The 18,398-nt window shown below is 38.6% G+C and overlaps 1 protein-coding gene across 2 annotated transcripts in view; it reads right to left on the reverse strand.

The window, feature by feature from the left end:
• The window catches only part of RAB3GAP2 (RAB3 GTPase activating non-catalytic protein subunit 2), a 91,487-nt gene that overhangs the window by 40,929 nt on the left and 32,160 nt on the right, over positions 1-18,398 (reverse strand). Inside the window, exons 3-9 of one of the 2 annotated variants that reach the window (XM_082394178.1) lie at positions 15,504-15,627; positions 14,545-14,626; positions 12,596-12,643; positions 12,445-12,520; positions 12,034-12,135; positions 7,720-7,819; positions 5,350-5,448 (exon numbers count right to left, since the gene is read on the reverse strand). In XM_082394178.1, the coding sequence (XP_082250304.1) occupies positions 5,350-5,448; positions 7,720-7,819; positions 12,034-12,135; positions 12,445-12,520; positions 12,596-12,643; positions 14,545-14,626; positions 15,504-15,627 (631 nt within the window). Of the gene's footprint in view, positions 1-2,195; positions 5,307-5,349; positions 5,449-7,719; positions 7,820-12,033; positions 12,136-12,444; positions 12,521-12,595; positions 12,644-14,544; positions 14,627-15,503; positions 15,628-18,398 lie in introns of those variants that run through there. The other variant, XM_082394179.1, reaches the window with a different exon arrangement.

Genomic DNA, 18,398 nt, shown 5'->3' on the forward strand with positions numbered 1-18,398 from the left:
CAAATGGGCATACAACACCAGCCCAAAATCCTACTGTCTTTCTCTGTCCCTCTACCCTCTCATGCCCAGATCTCTTGAAATCTATTGATTGAAGAAACCAGGCTGTTGGACACTGATTTCCTACAGTCTAGATTTTGCTGACTGCATCCCTGTGGTATTATTTAACATTCTGTCCTCCTCTCTATATTGTGGCAAATTGGTGGGCTTTAGAGGACTGTTGTCTTTTGATTCACCAATTTTAGCACTATGTTTCACTGATTTAAGGTAAATGAAGACATAGCATATATACAGCCCCTCTTTCCCCCCCCATATTCTTCCAATATAACCATATCTCAATTTTTTAAATTAAATTCACACTCCCTGTTCTCATTATAAAGAACTCACTGCTGAGACAAGCTGCCTACTGTAATTACACTGCCTCAGACGTGAATTTTTCTTTTCTGGATTTATTACTACCTTGTCATTTAGGGTTTTCCCTGAACAACTGAGGCCTTTCCGCACTTTGAAACACCTTACAGTTCTTCTTAACACAAATTTCCATAAAGTCAAACTCACTGGATAATTTTCTAGGTCTATTATATTGGCTAAAGAAGGCCTCTTTGACAAAATGATATTTGAACAGACACCTGAACGAAGTGAGGGAGAGAGCCATGTGACTAGCTGGGTAAAACCTTCCAAGCAGAAAGGGCAACAGTTACAAAGACTCCGAAGTGGGAGGATGCTTGGTGTATCTGGGGATCAGTAAGGAGAGCAGCGTGGTGGAACAGGGCGGTGAGGAGGGGAGAGCTCTACAGGAGATGAAGTCAAAAGGTACCATAAACCAGACAATGTCAGGCCTTGGATGCCAACATAAGGCCTTTGGGTTTTATCAGGAATAAGATGGGAAGCCACTATAAGGTTGTGAGCAGAGAAGGGACAAAACTATGACTTATATTTCAAAAGGATCACGTTAGCTGCTAATTGGTGAACAGATTTGAGAGATCAGAGAAAGGAAGCAGAAAGACCAGTTAGGATTTTTTTTCTCCTCAAGTTCAGGCAAGAGACAATGGTGGCATGGACCACCGTGCTGCCAACGACGGAGATGAGACTCGGTCAGAGTCAGGATCGACTGTGGGGGCAGGAGAGACGAAGGGGACTGGACGAGGAGTGTGAGAAAAGGAGAACCGTCAAGGACGACTCGAACGCTTTTGCTGTGGGCGAAAGCAGACGAAGACAAGAGAGAAGAACAAAGGAGGACCAAGTGTGAGGAGAGGAAATCAAGAACTCTGTTTGCGATCTGTTAAATACCCAGGGGGAAATGTTCAGTAGTTGGAAAATGAGTAAGAAGTTTAGTGCAGAGGTCAGGACTAGAGTCAAAATGGAGATGCTGAGTTGATTTCCTGTTCTTGCGTTTCTGAGTTTTGAAAGTAGGGGGTGGAAATATTTATTCTTAAATGTACCCCCATCTGGCTTTCATCCTCGCCATTCCACTTAAAACTTCTCAGATCAGGGTCAATGAAGAGCTAGCTCTATGTTGTCAAATCCAACAGACCTCCTCCTTTCTTGAATTCTAGGACGCATTCCACAGTTAACCGTTCCCTCCCAAACTTCAATGGATACTCCGGACCTCTCTCCTGACCTCATGGCTCGTATATCCAACTGTCTACTTGGCATCGCCATTTCAATGTCTGATTGTGTCAGAAGTTAACCTGTAAAAAACACAACTCTCCACTTGTCCACTCAGACCTCTGCCTTCTATGCTCATTTCAGCCAAAGCCTGATCGTCCACTCAGCTGCTCAAACTTTAAAGCCAAGAAGTCGCTGACTCTTTTCCTTCTCTCGTTTCTAATACCCATCCCTTAGCAAGTGCAAATACATCTCCAACCTGTCTACCTCTCTCTAGCACCACTGCTTCCTCCCTAGACAAAGTCCTCATTCTCTCTTATTGCAGCAAACTCCTTGCTGGTCTTCTCTTTATTCTGTAAGCCTCTCTCTAAAGAGCAGTCAGAGGGATATTTTTAAATATCCCTTACTTAGACTCCATCAATGACGTCCACTGCATTTAGAATAAAACCCGAACTCCTCACCCCTCTGTGATCTGACCCCAGTCTACATCTCCAGCCTTACCTGGTCCCATTCCCCCCTCACTGTACAATCAAGTCACATCAACCTCCTTTCTGTTTCTTTTTTTTTTTTTTTTTAATTTTATTATTTACTTATTTATTTTTGGCTGCGTTGGGTCTTTGTTGCTGTGCGTGGGTTTTCTCTAGTTGCAGTGAGTGGGGGCTACTCTTTGTTGTGGTGCGCGGGCGTCTCATTGCGGAGGCTTCTCTTGTTGCGGATCATGGGCTCTAGGCATGCAGGCTTCAGGAGTTGTGGCACACGGGCTCAGTAGTTGTGGCTTGCGGGCTCTAGAGAGCAGGCTCAGTAGTTGTGGCGCACGGGCTCAGTTGCTCCGCGGCATGTGGGATCTTCCCGGACCAGGGCTCGAACCCATGTCCCCTGCATTAGCAGGTGGATTCTTAACCACTGCACCACCAGGGAAGCCCTCCCTTCTGTTTCTTTAAGCCTCCAGTCTTCCATCTCCCCCCACCCCGGGCCTCTATCTCGGCTTCTTCCCATCCTGCATGTCTCAGGAGAGGCCTTTGCTCACCAGTTTACCCAGAGTCCCCTCTTCCTTTACTTCTGTCATAACCCTCTGCTTATTTTCTTCATGATGCTTACTAACATTTCGTTATTACCCTATTTATTCATTTGGTCTAATTGTTTATTTTTTATCTCCCCATCACCAGAACGTAAGCTTCATCAGGGCAGGGGTACTGTCTGCCTTGTATTTCTATCACCAATATTAGTGCCTGGGGATGTAACAGGTATTCATTCATTTCTTTGTTGAATGAATTAGTCAGACCTCTACATAAAGATGTACACAGAATAAAGCTCATGGCACCTTTTTTTTTTTTTTCATTTTGTAGGCTGGGAGATAAATGAATAGAATAATATTTTCTATCCAATCATTTCTCCTAGCCTGTCTCAATGTTCCAAAGTTTAATTAACAGAACAGGGAAGTCACCCTGAACTGAACTCAACACTTTGGAATTTCGCACATTTTTATGTTAGCAAAAAGTAAAGACAAACGAATGTCTACCAACAAGGTGCTTATTACAGATTATAGGTAGACCTCGGAAATATTGCAGGTTCAATTCCAGACCACTGAAATAAAGGAGATATCACAGCAAAGTGAGTCAGTGAATATTCTGGTTTCCCAGTGCAAGTAAAAATTATGGTTACACTATATTGTAGTCTGTTAAGTGTGCAAGAGTATGATGTCTAAAAAAACAACGTACTTACCTTAATTTAAAAATACTTTATTGCTAAAAATTGCTAACCATCATCTGAGCCTTCAGCGACTCATGACCTTTTTGCTGGTAGAGGGGTTGAAATATTTCAAGAATTACCAAAATATGACATAGAGACACGAAGTGAGCAAATCCTTTTGGAAAAACGGCACCAATAGACCTGCTCAACACAGGGTTTGTAAAAAAGCAGTATCTGTGACACGCAATAAAGCAAAGCAAAATAAAACAAGGTCTACCTGTATTCTGTACCAGAAATGCAACAATACACAAAGATAATCTGTGTGTCAGGTATCTTCTGTTCCCCCCCTCTGGATTCACACTCCTTCCTTCTCTCCCTGCTGGCCCCGAGGAGCCAGTGTGTGCATATTATTAGCCCAGACTTCAAGTTGGGTTTAGACAATGGGAAGTCCCACTAGGACATCAAAGACAGAAAGGAGAATGAAGACAGGATATCTATTTCCTTGTGACCACTGGCCAAAAGCCATCCTGCTCTTAAGGAGCTGATTCTACTCATTATCTCCAATGAGCAGAATTTAGGCCTAGGAGTGGTTAACAGCTGCACTGCTAATCAGCCCGCAAGACGCTGTACTATCCTTTGTGGTTCTCCTATACCACATCTGTATAAGTAGTTTCTCTGCAAATAAAACCTCTTTCAATTATCCTATTTCAAGGATGCCATCTGTCTTCTACTAGGACTCTGAGAAAATGTATATTTAGCAAAACTGTTGTGAAAGCCTCTTTGTAATATGTTGATTAGAAAAGGGCTACAATGTAGTTGGCATGATAGAATCCTTTTATGAAGACATACCTCTGCATAACCATACACATATTACACTTGCACTTACACACGTCTGTAAGGATGTTTACCACAAAGCCAATGGTGAGTACCTCTAGACGGTAGGATTTAGAGGGATATTTTTTTCCTTTTTTCTTTATATTTTTATGTACTATTTGAAAAATTTAACAAGCATATACTATATTATTAAACAGAAAAAAATAGGTATATATTTTAAAATAGCATTTCCTTCTTCTCCACACCCATTTCTACTCTTAATTTAGATGCCCATCACTTCTTACCGAGATTATTATAGCTTCCTTACTGCACCTAGTTTCTAGTCTTGACCCCTACATTGCAACCTCTAAACTTCCACCAGAGTGATTTTTCCAACAGGCTAAGTGATAATACCATTCTCTTGTTCAGAATTCTTCAACGACTCTCAACGTGGCGAGGAGAAAGATATAAGTTCCGCCGCATAGTATACTAGGGCTTCAGAACCTGACTCCTAGTTACAGACTGGCCTCGCCTGGGCCAGTCTTCACTGTTTTTCCTGCACACAAGGCACTTCCACCCCAGGCCTAGTACCCGTTGGCTAGAGTGCCTCCCCCACGCTTGTTCTCTTGGTCAAGTCCTACTCATTCTTTCCATCTCAGATTGAAGTCAACCTCCTGTTCCCTGATTCCCTTGGTGCTGGGGGCTTCTCCTCTGCTCCCACTACAGCCGGTCCACTTGTCTACTATGACAACCATCATGCTGTGGTACCGTATTGTTTTCACATGTTTCTCCCAACTAGCCTCATGCTTCCTGACAGCAGAGACCCACGTCTTTCCACCCCTGCATTCCCGATACGTAAGACAGTATGCCTTCAAATACTGGCTGCAAGGAAAAAATCTGCTTTTCTCTATATTTTGCTGGTCTAAAAGTTACATTTGTTGAAGAATGATCTATCTGGTAATTATATGAATTAAACTCATCTGTATAAAAATAAGTCAAATAGTGGGTGACTTAAAACTGTACAGTACTGCTGCTGAGGGCATAATTGCTAAAACTGCTACCGTTTCTTAAAGACATTAACCTTTGATAATCTCTAAGTCTGAACTCCCTTCCAAATGTCTCACTAAAGACAACGCATATTCTTTTCACATGAGAATAAATCTACATTTCCAATAAATGAGACACTTCAATCAAAAAGTATAAGAAGTAAATTCCAAAAGCATTGGAACTAGTCATGCTTACCAATACTAGCATGATCAATAATTGTGTCAATATCTTGCAGACCCCATTTCTTATAAGCTAACGGTGGTGGCTGTATGTTCTCATTGCCTGATGCTGCAGCTGTCAAAGATAAAAATTAGACAATCCAAACTTAAATATAATGGAGAAAATGAAGCTTTATCAAAAAATCATCAAGAATAACCTGGTTTATTATTCTAAAATTTCAACTAAAAATAACGAGGCAAAGTAATGTAAACGACGCATACAGTGAGATTTATTCACACCAAGACAATGCACATTAAAAAGCTGGCTGTCATAAGAGATTCTGGAACACTCAAGGAATTAGAGAAGACTATTAAAAATTCTAGACTACCACTAAAAATCAAGGTGAATTCAAACTGCAGTAGAAGCCAAGTACCGACTTTCTACCCCTTGAGTAAGACAGTGGATGAAATCCTGGGGACAGCAACCAGTGCCTCAGCGAGACCTGACAACGTGCCCAGCAAAGGACACGTGACAGAAAGGTCTCCAATGCCAGTAACTGAGGCCAGGCTTGCCAGAAAGGTATGCTAACAGCGATAGCGCTGCCAGAAAAATGAATGCAGTGCTGATCACTGACCTCAGCATTTCCACCTAGGGAGTGAATAATGCAAAGAAAAGCAACAGTTCCAGCTCTTGCCACAGGTTCATGCCCAAGGCTCCAGTCATCAGTACATTCTCATGCTACATATTAGAAAACGGCTGGATTCTGGTTGTTTATTCTGGAAGTAGAAGTACTCTGATAAAGGAAAAACGTAATCCTCTTAGCACTTCAGATTTCAGAGTAAGGCCAAGAAGAGAGTTTTCCTATATTGTGAAATAGAAGTCACAACAGTCTGCAGCTAAGTAATCAGAATTATTTTTAGAGCAACTTAAAATAAATAAGAGGGCACAAAGTGGCTTACTTACTTACTTCCTAGGAGATGAAATGGCTTTATGGACTCATACATAACAAAATAAACGGAAATTCAAAAATAGTAAAAATGAAACGGCTGATGATACCAATTAAAACACAATTGTCTATTTCTAGTTTATTTTATGGACAGAATTTTTATCTACAGAAAATGGCCAGTCTCTCTGGGCACATACATTAATGGTGACTATTATGTCTCCAAGATAACAAAGATATTGAAACTTATGGTGGGCTAAATTTAAATAATTTAAAAGATTATGAAAATAGGTATAAAAATTCAAACAAATTTTGACTTTACAGAAAAGCATGTACTATTTAAGAGCCATATAACCAAGAATTTTACAATCTGCTAAAAAGACAGTGAAAATTTTTCTATTGCAACGTAAGATGCTGCATTCTTTCCTTAGAAGAAATTGTTTCTTTTGTGTCTTATAGTTTAGTTCTGGATTTACGAACAATCTTTATGAATTAGATAACACATCTTAATTGAACTCTTCTTGCAGGGAGCTGTCTAAATCATTTAAGAGTTAAACTTTGTTTGCTCTTTTTAGGACCATTAGGGCTCCTTTATCCAAACCCAGAAGAAAATGGGGAAAGTCAGCACCAACACTGGAATTTTCATTGATTTTAAGGCTTTTTGTTCCCATGATTTTAACATTTGAACATCTCTAAAACTGGAAATTGATGGTGTGACTCTCACTGGCAGCATTTTTACTTCTTAGTGAAACAGAAAATGATAGTGCACCTTATAATCAATGGCATCTTGAATTTGATGAAAACCAATATCCTCTTCTAAAGACATAATAGCATCAGAGTGTAAACTATGGGTAGTAAAGATTAAAAATTATTATTTGTGCACTTTTCATGCCAAAGTCTGGAAATGATGTAGCTGCCTATATAGATTATATTTAGGTCTCTTTTTTCTGTTCAGAAGTGTTTCAAGTTAGTGAAAAGCAGCTTATGTTGACTCCCTATTGGGTCCTGCCTTCTGTGAGGGAAATGCCCCCTGCAAACTTTATGGTATCTTTACCCTCAGTGAGAATGGAAACAATGTAGAATCACAAGATTTTAGTATGCTGGCCCAAATAGCTGCCCATCTAGTGAGAAATCTGGTTTCTCAGCTAGATGCAACTAAATTCTCTACCCCAGTGTTGAATCTCTCTCTTAACTGGCCAAGACATGTTGCTGAATCAGTGCACAAAGCCTGCAGTTCAACTGGCAACATGTAAAGAGAGTTGATGTTCTAGTCCTCGCCTTTATCTTACTAAGCAATCTACCCAACAATGCACTCCCATTTCTACAGTGACCGTTTTTTTTTTTCCCTTTAAATCTAGTTCAGAAGGCCTTTTTAATTTAGAAGACATATTTAATTCTCTAAGTAGATTAAGTTAAATAAGACAAACATCACCAGAGGTTAGCTATTTCTTGCCCAAAATTACCTTTTGCCACCTGATTTCGACAAGCACGAAGAGACTGAAAAAGGCTAAATCCATCAATAGTCACGATGGCAGCTGGATATAAGATACTCAACTCTTCATTCTATTAAAGGAGTAAGAAAGAAGAAAATAATAAATTTTCATTATTGCCAAATAAGCATATCTATTTTTCTATTATAGCTGAATGTCATGATTAATGTAAAATAAAAAAATACTATAACTAAACAACTGTCAAACACCCAACACACAAAACAATATGAGGCAGAGGAATAGTAAAAAGAGACAATTTCAGAATGCCTTTTGGCCAAGGACTTAACATTCTTCTCAACTATGAGCCTTTGTACATGGTGAATAATGTTTTCAGGATCGATGGTGGGAGTAACCAAAAAAATGTACAAGTTTCATAAAAACGAAATATAGTCACTGTATGGATAAAAACAACACATAAAAGTAAAAAGAAGAGAAAAAGGAAACTCATCTGAAAAGAAGAGGAAAAGGAAACTCACCTGAAATGTATACACACTGATATACATATATCAGTACATAGTGTCACATATAATCTCACACTTTTGTATGAGACTATACCATATAACATGTTTCTGGTATTCTAAAACTATTCTAATAACACGTTTTTCATTACTCAATAATACGTCAATGATATTCTTCCATTTCAATAAGCGAGCAAATCATTTTTTGCTGTGGAGATGCTGTATTTCATTGTATGAACCAAAATTCAGTTAACCAGTTCTGACTGATGGACATTTAGTTTGGCCTCCTGCTTCTGCCTCTGCTCTCCACCACCCATGCTCCACAGCCAGCGTGATCTTCCTGAGACTCAGCAGACTGAAGCACTCTCCTGATTAAAGCTCTCCTATGGCTCCCTTCTGCACTTAGAATAAACCTGAACTCTAACCATGCTACAAGATGCGGGCCCTGTCTCTAACCTCATCTCACCTCTCTCCCCGGCTCCTTGAACACGAAGGCCATTATCACCTCAGTACTTTCCGCGTGCCTGGACCTTCACCTCCCAGGTCTTTGCCTGCCTAATTCTTCTGACCGTTCAGGTCTCGGCTCAAATGCAGCTGCTCTGAGAGGCTACTCCTGAGCCTCCGTCTCAAACATCATCTCCATTCCCTTGTCTCAGTACATTCTCAACACGATTACTTCCCCCACAGCACCTATCAGAGGCTGGAATCACCTTGGAATCCCCAGTTATTCATCGCTGGTTTCCCTCCACCATCCCCAAACTGCAGGCCCCAAGAAAGCAGAAACTTTGCATGTCTGGCTCACCAATGGATTCTCAGTGGTTAGAACTGGGCTGGGCACATAATAGGCAGTAAATAAATATTTGTGAATGAATTAAATATTTTCATTATTATAAACATCACTGCAATAAACGTTCTTCTGTATATATCTTTTCACATCACTTTGGTGTAAATTCCTTCAAGGGGGTCTGTTGGGTCATAGGGTGTTCATGATTTTCATTTGTGTTATTAAACTGTCTCAAGAAAGTACCTATCAATTTTTACTTCTATCAACAATACATGACAGTGCCTGTTTTTCCATATTGTCACCAACTTTTGTTAATCTTCATCTTTGCCAACCTGAAAGGTGAAAAATTATCCAAATGTAGTTGCTTATAGTCCTTAGATTATTAATAAGGTTCAAAATTTTATCATATGCTTTAGACCAATTATATTTCTTCTTTTGAGAATTGCCTTGCCCCTTTTTCTACTGGACTGTTGGGGTGTTTCCATTTTTAAAAGACATTTGTGGGCCACAAGGGGTGGGAAGCAGGGGACGAGGGAGCTGGGGTGTGGGCTCACATAACAAGTTCACAAGGCTACGCTTACACAGTCCACTGAGCGTGGCAGCGCGGAGAGAGCCCCTGACTCGGAGGAACTAATCACCAGCTCCTCAGTTATCTCCAAAACGAAACCGCCTTCCTGAAGAAGACACTCATACAAACACCAGTGGTCCAACAGCTGCAGAAATTATGCTACATGACAGAGATCTTTAGGCAGAAACCACAGAAGAAGTTCCTTTGACATTCCAGAAAAACATTTGGAATCTTCTCCTGCAATGATCAGCCATCACACCTACTACACTCACTGCCCCCAGAACTGAATTACAGGAAATCTGCTCCTGTGATCTTTAATAGATCTAGGAGTATACTGAAGAAGCAGCAAATAGATATTTTTGATATATAAACTGATGTATCAGATCCAGAGATGCTATGTAGAATACAGGGTAATGACAAAGGCTTCTCTCTGCATGTTTAACAAGAGTTATTTTTCAACTAAAGGATTTTCTTGACTCACAAAAGCAAAGAGCAAACAAATATTTAAATGTGAGTTATATTTTCCCGCCAGCTCTAAAAAAAGATTATTATAGACATAACCAACTTTAAAGTGTTTAAAGAAACTTCATCTTCCAGAGAATTTGTAAAAAAAAAAAGGGAAATGGCTCTTGAGACATAGCCTCAATAAACAGATTATCTTCTTGGATTTCCAACAGCTTCTTCCTTGTTTCCTTCAATAGTTCCATTTTCTCCCGTCTCCTTACGATGAACATGATAAGACTTAAGTCTTCAGGCTTCAGTTTTATTTTCCTATAACCTTTACGTGGAAGAATTCATTCATTATCTATGACTTCAACCATCGTCTTCAATCTAGTCTTTGTGTCTATATGGTAGTTCCGTATCACTACAGGCATGATGGTATTCATGATGGTATTTTCATTTTATTTCCTACCATCACCTCAAACTCAACACGTCCAAAACCAAATTTAATAACCTTTGTTTACTGCCAAAGCAGTCCCCTCTTCCAACTTTGTCAATGGCACGCCTCAGGATGGAGATCTTGGAGGCAACTCATTTTTCTTTTTAAAATTCGACATCTCAATACGATAACCAGTCCTGTCAAATGTTCCTCCAAAATGATTTTTGTACTAGTCCTTTCTCTTCCCACAGCCATTGCAGTCCTGGCTCCCAGCACTGTGCATCTATTACAGATAACTTAAAAAACCAGGTAACTAGCTTCCCTGATTCCAGGCTCTCACAAGTCCAATTCATCCTCAAGAAAGAGTCCTTCAAGATCCCTCTGATTACATCATTTCCTTCTCATAAATCTTTAGTAGCTTCTAAATCTCCTGAATTAATTCCGATTTTCGCTTGGCTTTCAAATTTATGAAGAATTTGGCCACTCCGCCTATTCAACAATTTCTCATTAGTTTCTAACATAGGTTTCTTTGTTGTCCCATACATAGTCCTATGTTTGAATCTTCCTTCATTTTTCTCCGGACTACCTAAAATACTTTCCCTTCTTTTCTCACTAATTAAGTTCTATACCCATTTTCAAGGTTTAATTCAAACTTCACCCCCTCAATGAAATTTTCCTTTTTCGTCCTAGTCCTAATTGAGTTCCCTCTTCTCTAAACGTGCACAGCAGTTATTCTGTTCATAAAAACTAGCAAATAATACGGTATTGTTTAATATTACTGACTAACTCATTCACAGGTGTTAATAGGCATCAGTCTAGCCTCTCTCACTAGTTACGTTTCTTCTACAGCTCCAGTCCATCTGTCGCACAATTTACGTCCACACGGGCAAATGTGAAGATTTGTTTACTTCAAATCTTCTGGAAGCAGGATAGCACAAAGAAAGAAGGCATATTATATAGTTTTGACAAGGTACCAAACAAGATGTGCTGAACAAGAGCGTATCAGTTTATGTGGCTCTACAATTACTTTTTGACTGTGAGACAATCAAAATCTCACACAGCACCAGGAAGAAGTGAAAACTGTGGAGAGCCTGAGACACTCAACAGTATTATTTTCTCTATCAAAATCTTCAATGAATATAAAATATTTTCCACAATAAATAAAAACTTAATAACTCCGTTTCTGAGAAATAGGTTAGTGCAACGTGGTAGCACTATTAATAATACAGCTAGAACTTTTTTCTTTGACTCTCTATATAATTTTGACACCTAAGTTCAAATAAAAAAGATATAAAGTTACATAATACCATTTTTTACCTTAAGTCACTATTAAATTCTAAAACTGAGAAAACTTTTTGTCTTCTGACTTAAGTGTCTTATTTCATTATAGAGCAAAGCATACAATATTTCTTTAAGTAAGTAAAAGCAAGACTGGTATTCTTTACTCAGCTATGAGTAGCTTACATTTCTATTTAGAATATGACAGCACAGCTAACTGTGCCACAAGAAGACACTTAAAGTTTCCACCCAATGGAAGAGGGAAGAAACGACTGCAAAGTAAAGCCACTATTGCTCTGGACACAATCTCTTATGCTACCTGCTCCGTCACGCCGGGATGTCGTGGGATTTCATAGGTCCTGCACTTGAGCTGTAGCACTGGGTCCTCATTCAGGAGCTGTGAGAGCAAGAGCACGCCACTCTAGGAGGAAGCACAGAGATAAGCCCTGCTTGTTTTCTCACCAATATACCAGAACAGGTACGGCCAGAGAGCATCATTCCCCCAACAGGCCTTCCATAGATGCCTAGTAGTCTGTTTGCAGAATATGGCTTCTCCTCTCTATAGCTCCTACCAGAACTTTCTACCGCCACTGCTCCCCCTGTTCCAGCCTCCACCCCATAAAGTATCAAATACACAGTCCCAAGGGGCAGGTGGTCATGAGTCACAAGTGAGTGTAATGGGGATGGGTTACCAAGCTGGTATCCCTGAACCGCACAGCACTCAACTCACCTCTGTGTAGAAGCGTACGTAACCCGAAGTAAAGCCCACCACAATGCAGGTCCAGTCTGGACGTCCAGTGGAACTCCTGTTACAAACAAAAGTGACGATCTTAAGCGCTCATAATCAAAGCAAAGAAAACAAATGACTCATTCATCCTTACCTCTTCTGGCTTGCTAGTGGGATACACAGAGCGCTGGTTATGCATTCCCTAAAAACAAAAACAAAAGCATATGCTTACTTAATGAATCGATCAATTATTTTGAAAGCTCTATAATGGGATGTTAAAGGGCAATAAGCGGAAGACAGCTCTGTGGATCAGTTGTATCCAATGCCTACATAAAAAAACAGTAAAACTCCCCCCATAAGTAGGGTCATAAAATCCATTCACATAAAAGGTAATGTCACATTCACCTGTAGTTAATAAAAAACAGTGTTTTTCACTCTGTATTGTCATGAAAAGCACAAAAGTAAAGAAAGCACACCTTTACTGTACATGACTGATTATACACAAAACTGAGAAAACATCAAATGATCTCCAAGCAGTCATTTCCTACTGTTCCCCTCTCCTCCGCATCAGCTAAGAACTTGGGCAGAGGGTGGGAGGAACGGGCAATCACATTACAGGCAAACTGCATTTCTGCTGAGTAGGTTAATCTAGAGACTTACTGTATTTCAATTGGCTGGCTTCTTCTTTTAGATTTTGCAGAAATTGCTCCTGATAACCTATTTCTACGCACCTGCTAGGCTGGATGGTCCCTAAAAGATTTTTTTTTTCTGACACATAGACGTGAAAAATTTGTCTCGCACTCAGAGACAAGCCTCAAAATTAAAATAACTCCTACTGACTTTTATTTAACCTGTAAAACCTCAGGACCATCACCAGCTTATTCAACGAAATATAAACCCTCTTCCACATACATCAAACCAGATAATCACCAAACAAAATTAACCTTTTTGTTTGTTTGTTGTCTCTAAAGTAATTGAACCATTATGTTTGCTTTGCATTTCGGACAGAAATTAAATGTCTTCAAAATGCGTAGACTAAATGACTTAAGGAGAAATATTATTTATTTTGATAAAAGTAGAAAACAATTCATTGAGTATCTACAGAGTGTCAGCCATGTACTATGGATTTCTACTTGGTTGTCTTTATCTGAATTCAAAGTCTGAAGAATCTTATTCATTCCAACCAGGTAACTTTCAGTCATAAAAATTTAACTGAAAACAGGTTTTGGCTGCAGGTTCCAGGCTAGCAGCTCCCTCATGGAACCACGCTAGAGATCTGGTTTTTAAACTCTTACTGGGACTTCCCTGGTGGCACAGTGGTTAAGAATCTGCCTGCCAATGCAGGGGACACAGGTTCAAGCCGTGGTCCAGGAAGATCCCACATGCCGCGGAGCAACTAAGCCCGTGCGCCACAACTAAACAGCCTACGTTCTAGAGCCCGTGAGCCACAACTACTGAGCCCACGTGCCACAACTACTGAAGCCCACACACCCAGAGCCCATGCTCCACAACAAGAGAAGCCATCGCAATGAGTAGCCCCCGCTCACCGCAACTAGAGAAAGCCCACACGCATCAATAAAGACCCAATGCACCCAAAAATAAATAAATTAAAGTAAATAAATTAAAAATAAAAAAAAAAAACCTCTTAATGGATCAGTAGGAAACCTGAATTTATCAGCTTGCATTTCTGAAGTATTTATGAGTTTTAAGAATTAATGTAGCACTGTCCCCTTTAAGTACAAGCCCAATGCTGGCAAAGCAGAGAAGACAAGGGCTGCCCTTGACTTTTTAGCTGAATAAAATTAATGAAGAGTTGAGGAAAAGACAAAATGTAGACAGGATGTTATGGGATTCTCTCTGAATTCCCCTTTAAATTCTCTCCAAACAGGAGGTCTTTTTTTTTTTTTTTTAAAGTAATCACATGGTTAATAAAATTAAAATTTACTGGCCAAATCATGCTCTACAACTTCTAAAGCTGCAAAGAATATACATTTACTAAACATTCCAAACAATGAAACTTCTTAATAGATTCACATACAAGTCAAACAATTTCACATATACATTTAACACACAGAGAGACAAAAAAAATTAACTGGTACCTACCCTTCTTCGACACTTAAAGAACCACTCCAACCAACAGCAAACTGCATTTCTTCCTTCCCTTTATCACTATGTTTCCATTTTGCTGAAAAAAATTAAGTTATCACACAAAATAACTTCTTTAACTACAGTATACTAAAACAGAGAATTTATAAATTTCACTCTTTCCCTTTAGAATGATGAGTACAGAATTTAATAGTTCTATATTAATTGATTTGGGTCTTTTTATAGGTAAATATAAGATAATATTTAAAACTTTTTATAAGATTTTTATAAAACTCTCTCTTTAGTCTCTTTCCTCCAATTCAATCCATATAATAAAGTTATTAATTCTTATGTACCACCCCACCTTCCTTATTTATAAAACTACTTTTTATCTTTAGTTGGCAGAGAAATTTTTTCTATTAGATTTATGCTACTGGAGGGCAAATTCGCTTTATAAGACCATTCCATATCCATTTAATATAAGATCTTATTTTGATCAGTGAGGTTTTCCACGTTCTATATATACCCAAACTTTAAATTTAATCTTCAACAAAAATTATAAGATGAAAACTTATGCCCCAAACAGGAAACTACAGCACTGTGAGTTTTCAAATTAGAGTTGAAAGTCACTTGACTCACATTATTACTAAGAAGCAGTCAGTGCCCTTTTTAACTCTGACTGCCCCATGTAAGAATTGGGCAATGCCCAGTACTGCCTCTGAAATGCCATAGAGAGACAGCTACAGTATCTGCAGCCAAGAAAGAAAAAGAGAGGAAAGAAACAGAAAAGAAAGGGAAAAAAAAGGGGAAAAGAGAGAGAGAGAGAAATAAAAAGAAAGAATAAAAAGTGTTATATAACATATCAAACTATGGAATGCCACCATATAATGCATACGAGAGAAGTAAAACTTTTTCTTTCTACCTAATCCATTTTCTATTCTATGCATTAAAACAAATGAAAATAACAGAGTACTTACGCACTAGAAACACAGCTTTTTGCTCCCGAGCTATAACCATAAGATCATTGGTTGGAGATAAGGATAAAACACAATCTTGAAGCCAGGAAGTTTTTTGTGTTTTGCACGTATTTCCTTCTTCTTCCTGTGAATAAAACTACAATTACTTCCACGGAAAAATATCGAGAATAGTTCAACTCAGCATGTCCACCTTGAGAAGCAAGGGAGAGGAAAAAAGGAAAAAGAAACCTTCCCAATTCTTTTATAGTCTCAGTAATATTCCTTATCAAAACATGTCAAAGATGACCAATAAACAAAATATCCATTACAAGCAGATCTCAGTTTTGAATATTAATTGAAAATTTTTAAAATGAAACAGATAGCAAGACATTAAAAGAACCTCCCATAGGGATTATTCTAGGAATAATTTGGTACTAGGATATTTAGTAAATAAACCTATTCGAGACAGATAGCTAGGGTATCTGCAGCTAGACAGCAAAGAAAACATTATCTGACGATTACGACCTATAAAGTATGATAATTTGGACACATCTTTTTACGTAACCTGAAAGGTGTTTTCTTTTTTTAATTGAAAATGTATTCACTGTGTAGGTAAATTCCCATGGTTAAAAATTCACAGATCTAAAAAGGTCTTCTTTGCAAAGTCTCTCTGATATTCCTGTATTCCAGCCCTCCCTTTGTTCACTCCAGAGACAGCGGTGTGACCGGTTCTCGTACGTTATTTCCAGAGACACCACTCACATGGGCAAATACATTTAACCTTTTCCCCTTTTTCTGACACAAATGGTAGCATACTATATGCATACTTCTATATTTTACTTTCTTCTCTTAGCATATACCTCAGACTTCATTCTACATGAAGTTTCTTAATTTCTTAAATGGCTGCATAGCATTCCATTGTATAGACACACCATAGTTTAGTCAACCAGCGCCCTATTGATGGACATTTGTGTTGTCTACACTCTTTTGCTGCTACAAACTATGCTACAATGAATAACTTTATACATTTGTCAGTTTACGTGGGAGTGTGTCAGTAAGGTAAGTTTCTAGAAGTGAAACTGTTGGGTCAAAGGGAATGTGTATTAGTAAATTTGCTAGATATCCCCAAAGTGTGCTCCACAGAAGTTGTGTTAATTTATAATCTGACCCAGCAAGTTTTGAAAGTGCTTGCTTCCTCAGGGACTCTTCAAATGATGCTTCAACTCTGACTGATCTTCGTCCAACTAACAGGTAAAAAGTAATCTCAGTCTATAGCGCTCCTCTTATGAGAACAGGCATTTTTTTCATATGCTTAAGAGCCTTTTCTATGAACAGCGTGTTCTTTCCTTTGCAGGTCTCCTGCTAGATTGCTGTTCTTGTTCTAGTTGATTTGTATATACTCTTTACATACAAGGAAAATTGGTCCTTTGAACGTAAGAGTTGTAAATAGTTTTTCCCAGTTTATGTCGTAGTTTATTTTTATTCAGGCAGAAGTTTTTTATGTAGCTAAATTATCAACCAACTTACTCTCTTACGGCTTCTAGGTTTTAGGTCATGCGGACTCCTACCTCACGCAGCCCTACCCGATAGCTTTTGGATTAAATTAATCAAGATGGGGGCAGGGAAGAAGGGGGAAGAGACGCAGCCTGCTTTCATTAAAAAAAAAAAAAAAATACATATTTATGTTTTTTAAAGCTTTCAGTAAGCATGTATTACTAGCATAATGAAATTTTAAAGATTTTAAAAACAGAAAATCATCCTAATCAGAAATATTATGGTAGTATTTCTAGGAAAGATAAATTATTTCTTGCTGTGATACTATCAAAGAAATGTTTAAAATATAAATAAAATATGGGTTATAGGACATCTTCAGGAAAATCTCCAAGTAGGTCTGAAGCCTCTGGGATAGTCATGTGATTATTTTTCCTTCTCAATGGAACACTGAGGAATCGAATAGATTTGGAACTTCTTTCTTCTGCAAGGTATGCTAAAGAGGCTGCACCCACTCCCGAAAGATAACGAGAAGAGTAATACTGGCAAAATCCCAGTTTTGTTTTAGTAAAGCTCCATTTTTTAGGAATTTTGCTATCCAGTTTGCTGTTTTGTTTTGATTTGTTTTTTCAGTTTGCTGTTTTGAATGTGTGTTTTTCTACATATAAACCAGGGAGAAAATGATCCCCTAAAGATGAAAGTTATAAGGTAGAAGCGAGTTGTAATTCATTTCTCCCTGGACCCACAGTTTCTGTCAGAGCATACAGTCTCTGTTTAGCCAGCACTCACCCAGGACTCCTCACGGTGCCTCGGCTGTAAGCTGAGGGCATCATGACCCTATGGTTCCCTCCCCAGTAACTGAGACCCAATTATACCAACTCTGAGGTTCAGGATTTTTCAAATGATTGGAGTCTCCCCTTCAGCAAGGAGGCTAGAAGCAGGGCAAGTCATACAGGGATATAATTTAGGTATTGTGTTTGATAAGAAATTAGGAGCGTCTAAAACTCTTTGATTGGTCTCTTATCCTAAAATTTCCATCTCATTGCAATAAAAAAGAAATCCAAACAATGCTCCAGAAAAGGGATAATGCAGCTCTCATTTTGGCAAGTTCCACAAAAAATAACTTAAAAAAAATAACTGAACATCTATACAAATGGGTTCTTCCTTTTATCACACTTCCAAAATTATGTACAAACAGTAAACTCTAGAAAGTTTGTAAAAGTTACTTTTCAACAAAGAACACTGTTTCTATGTTTCTATCCTGTTTTCAAAATAATGCCACTAATAAGGATGAGATCTGTATTTTTATGTTTGCTCAAAAGACAAAGAGTTTAAGAAATTCAAAGATGGAAGGCATTTAAAGACTAACTGGCCCAAACCTCATTTCATAATAAAGATAGCAGAGTCTTACGGCAGTTAAGAGAC

The sequence above is a fragment of the Balaenoptera borealis genome, assembly GCF_965194805.1.
Source record: "Balaenoptera borealis genome assembly, chromosome: 1".
In the NCBI taxonomy this organism is placed as follows: domain Eukaryota; kingdom Metazoa; phylum Chordata; class Mammalia; order Artiodactyla; family Balaenopteridae; genus Balaenoptera; species Balaenoptera borealis.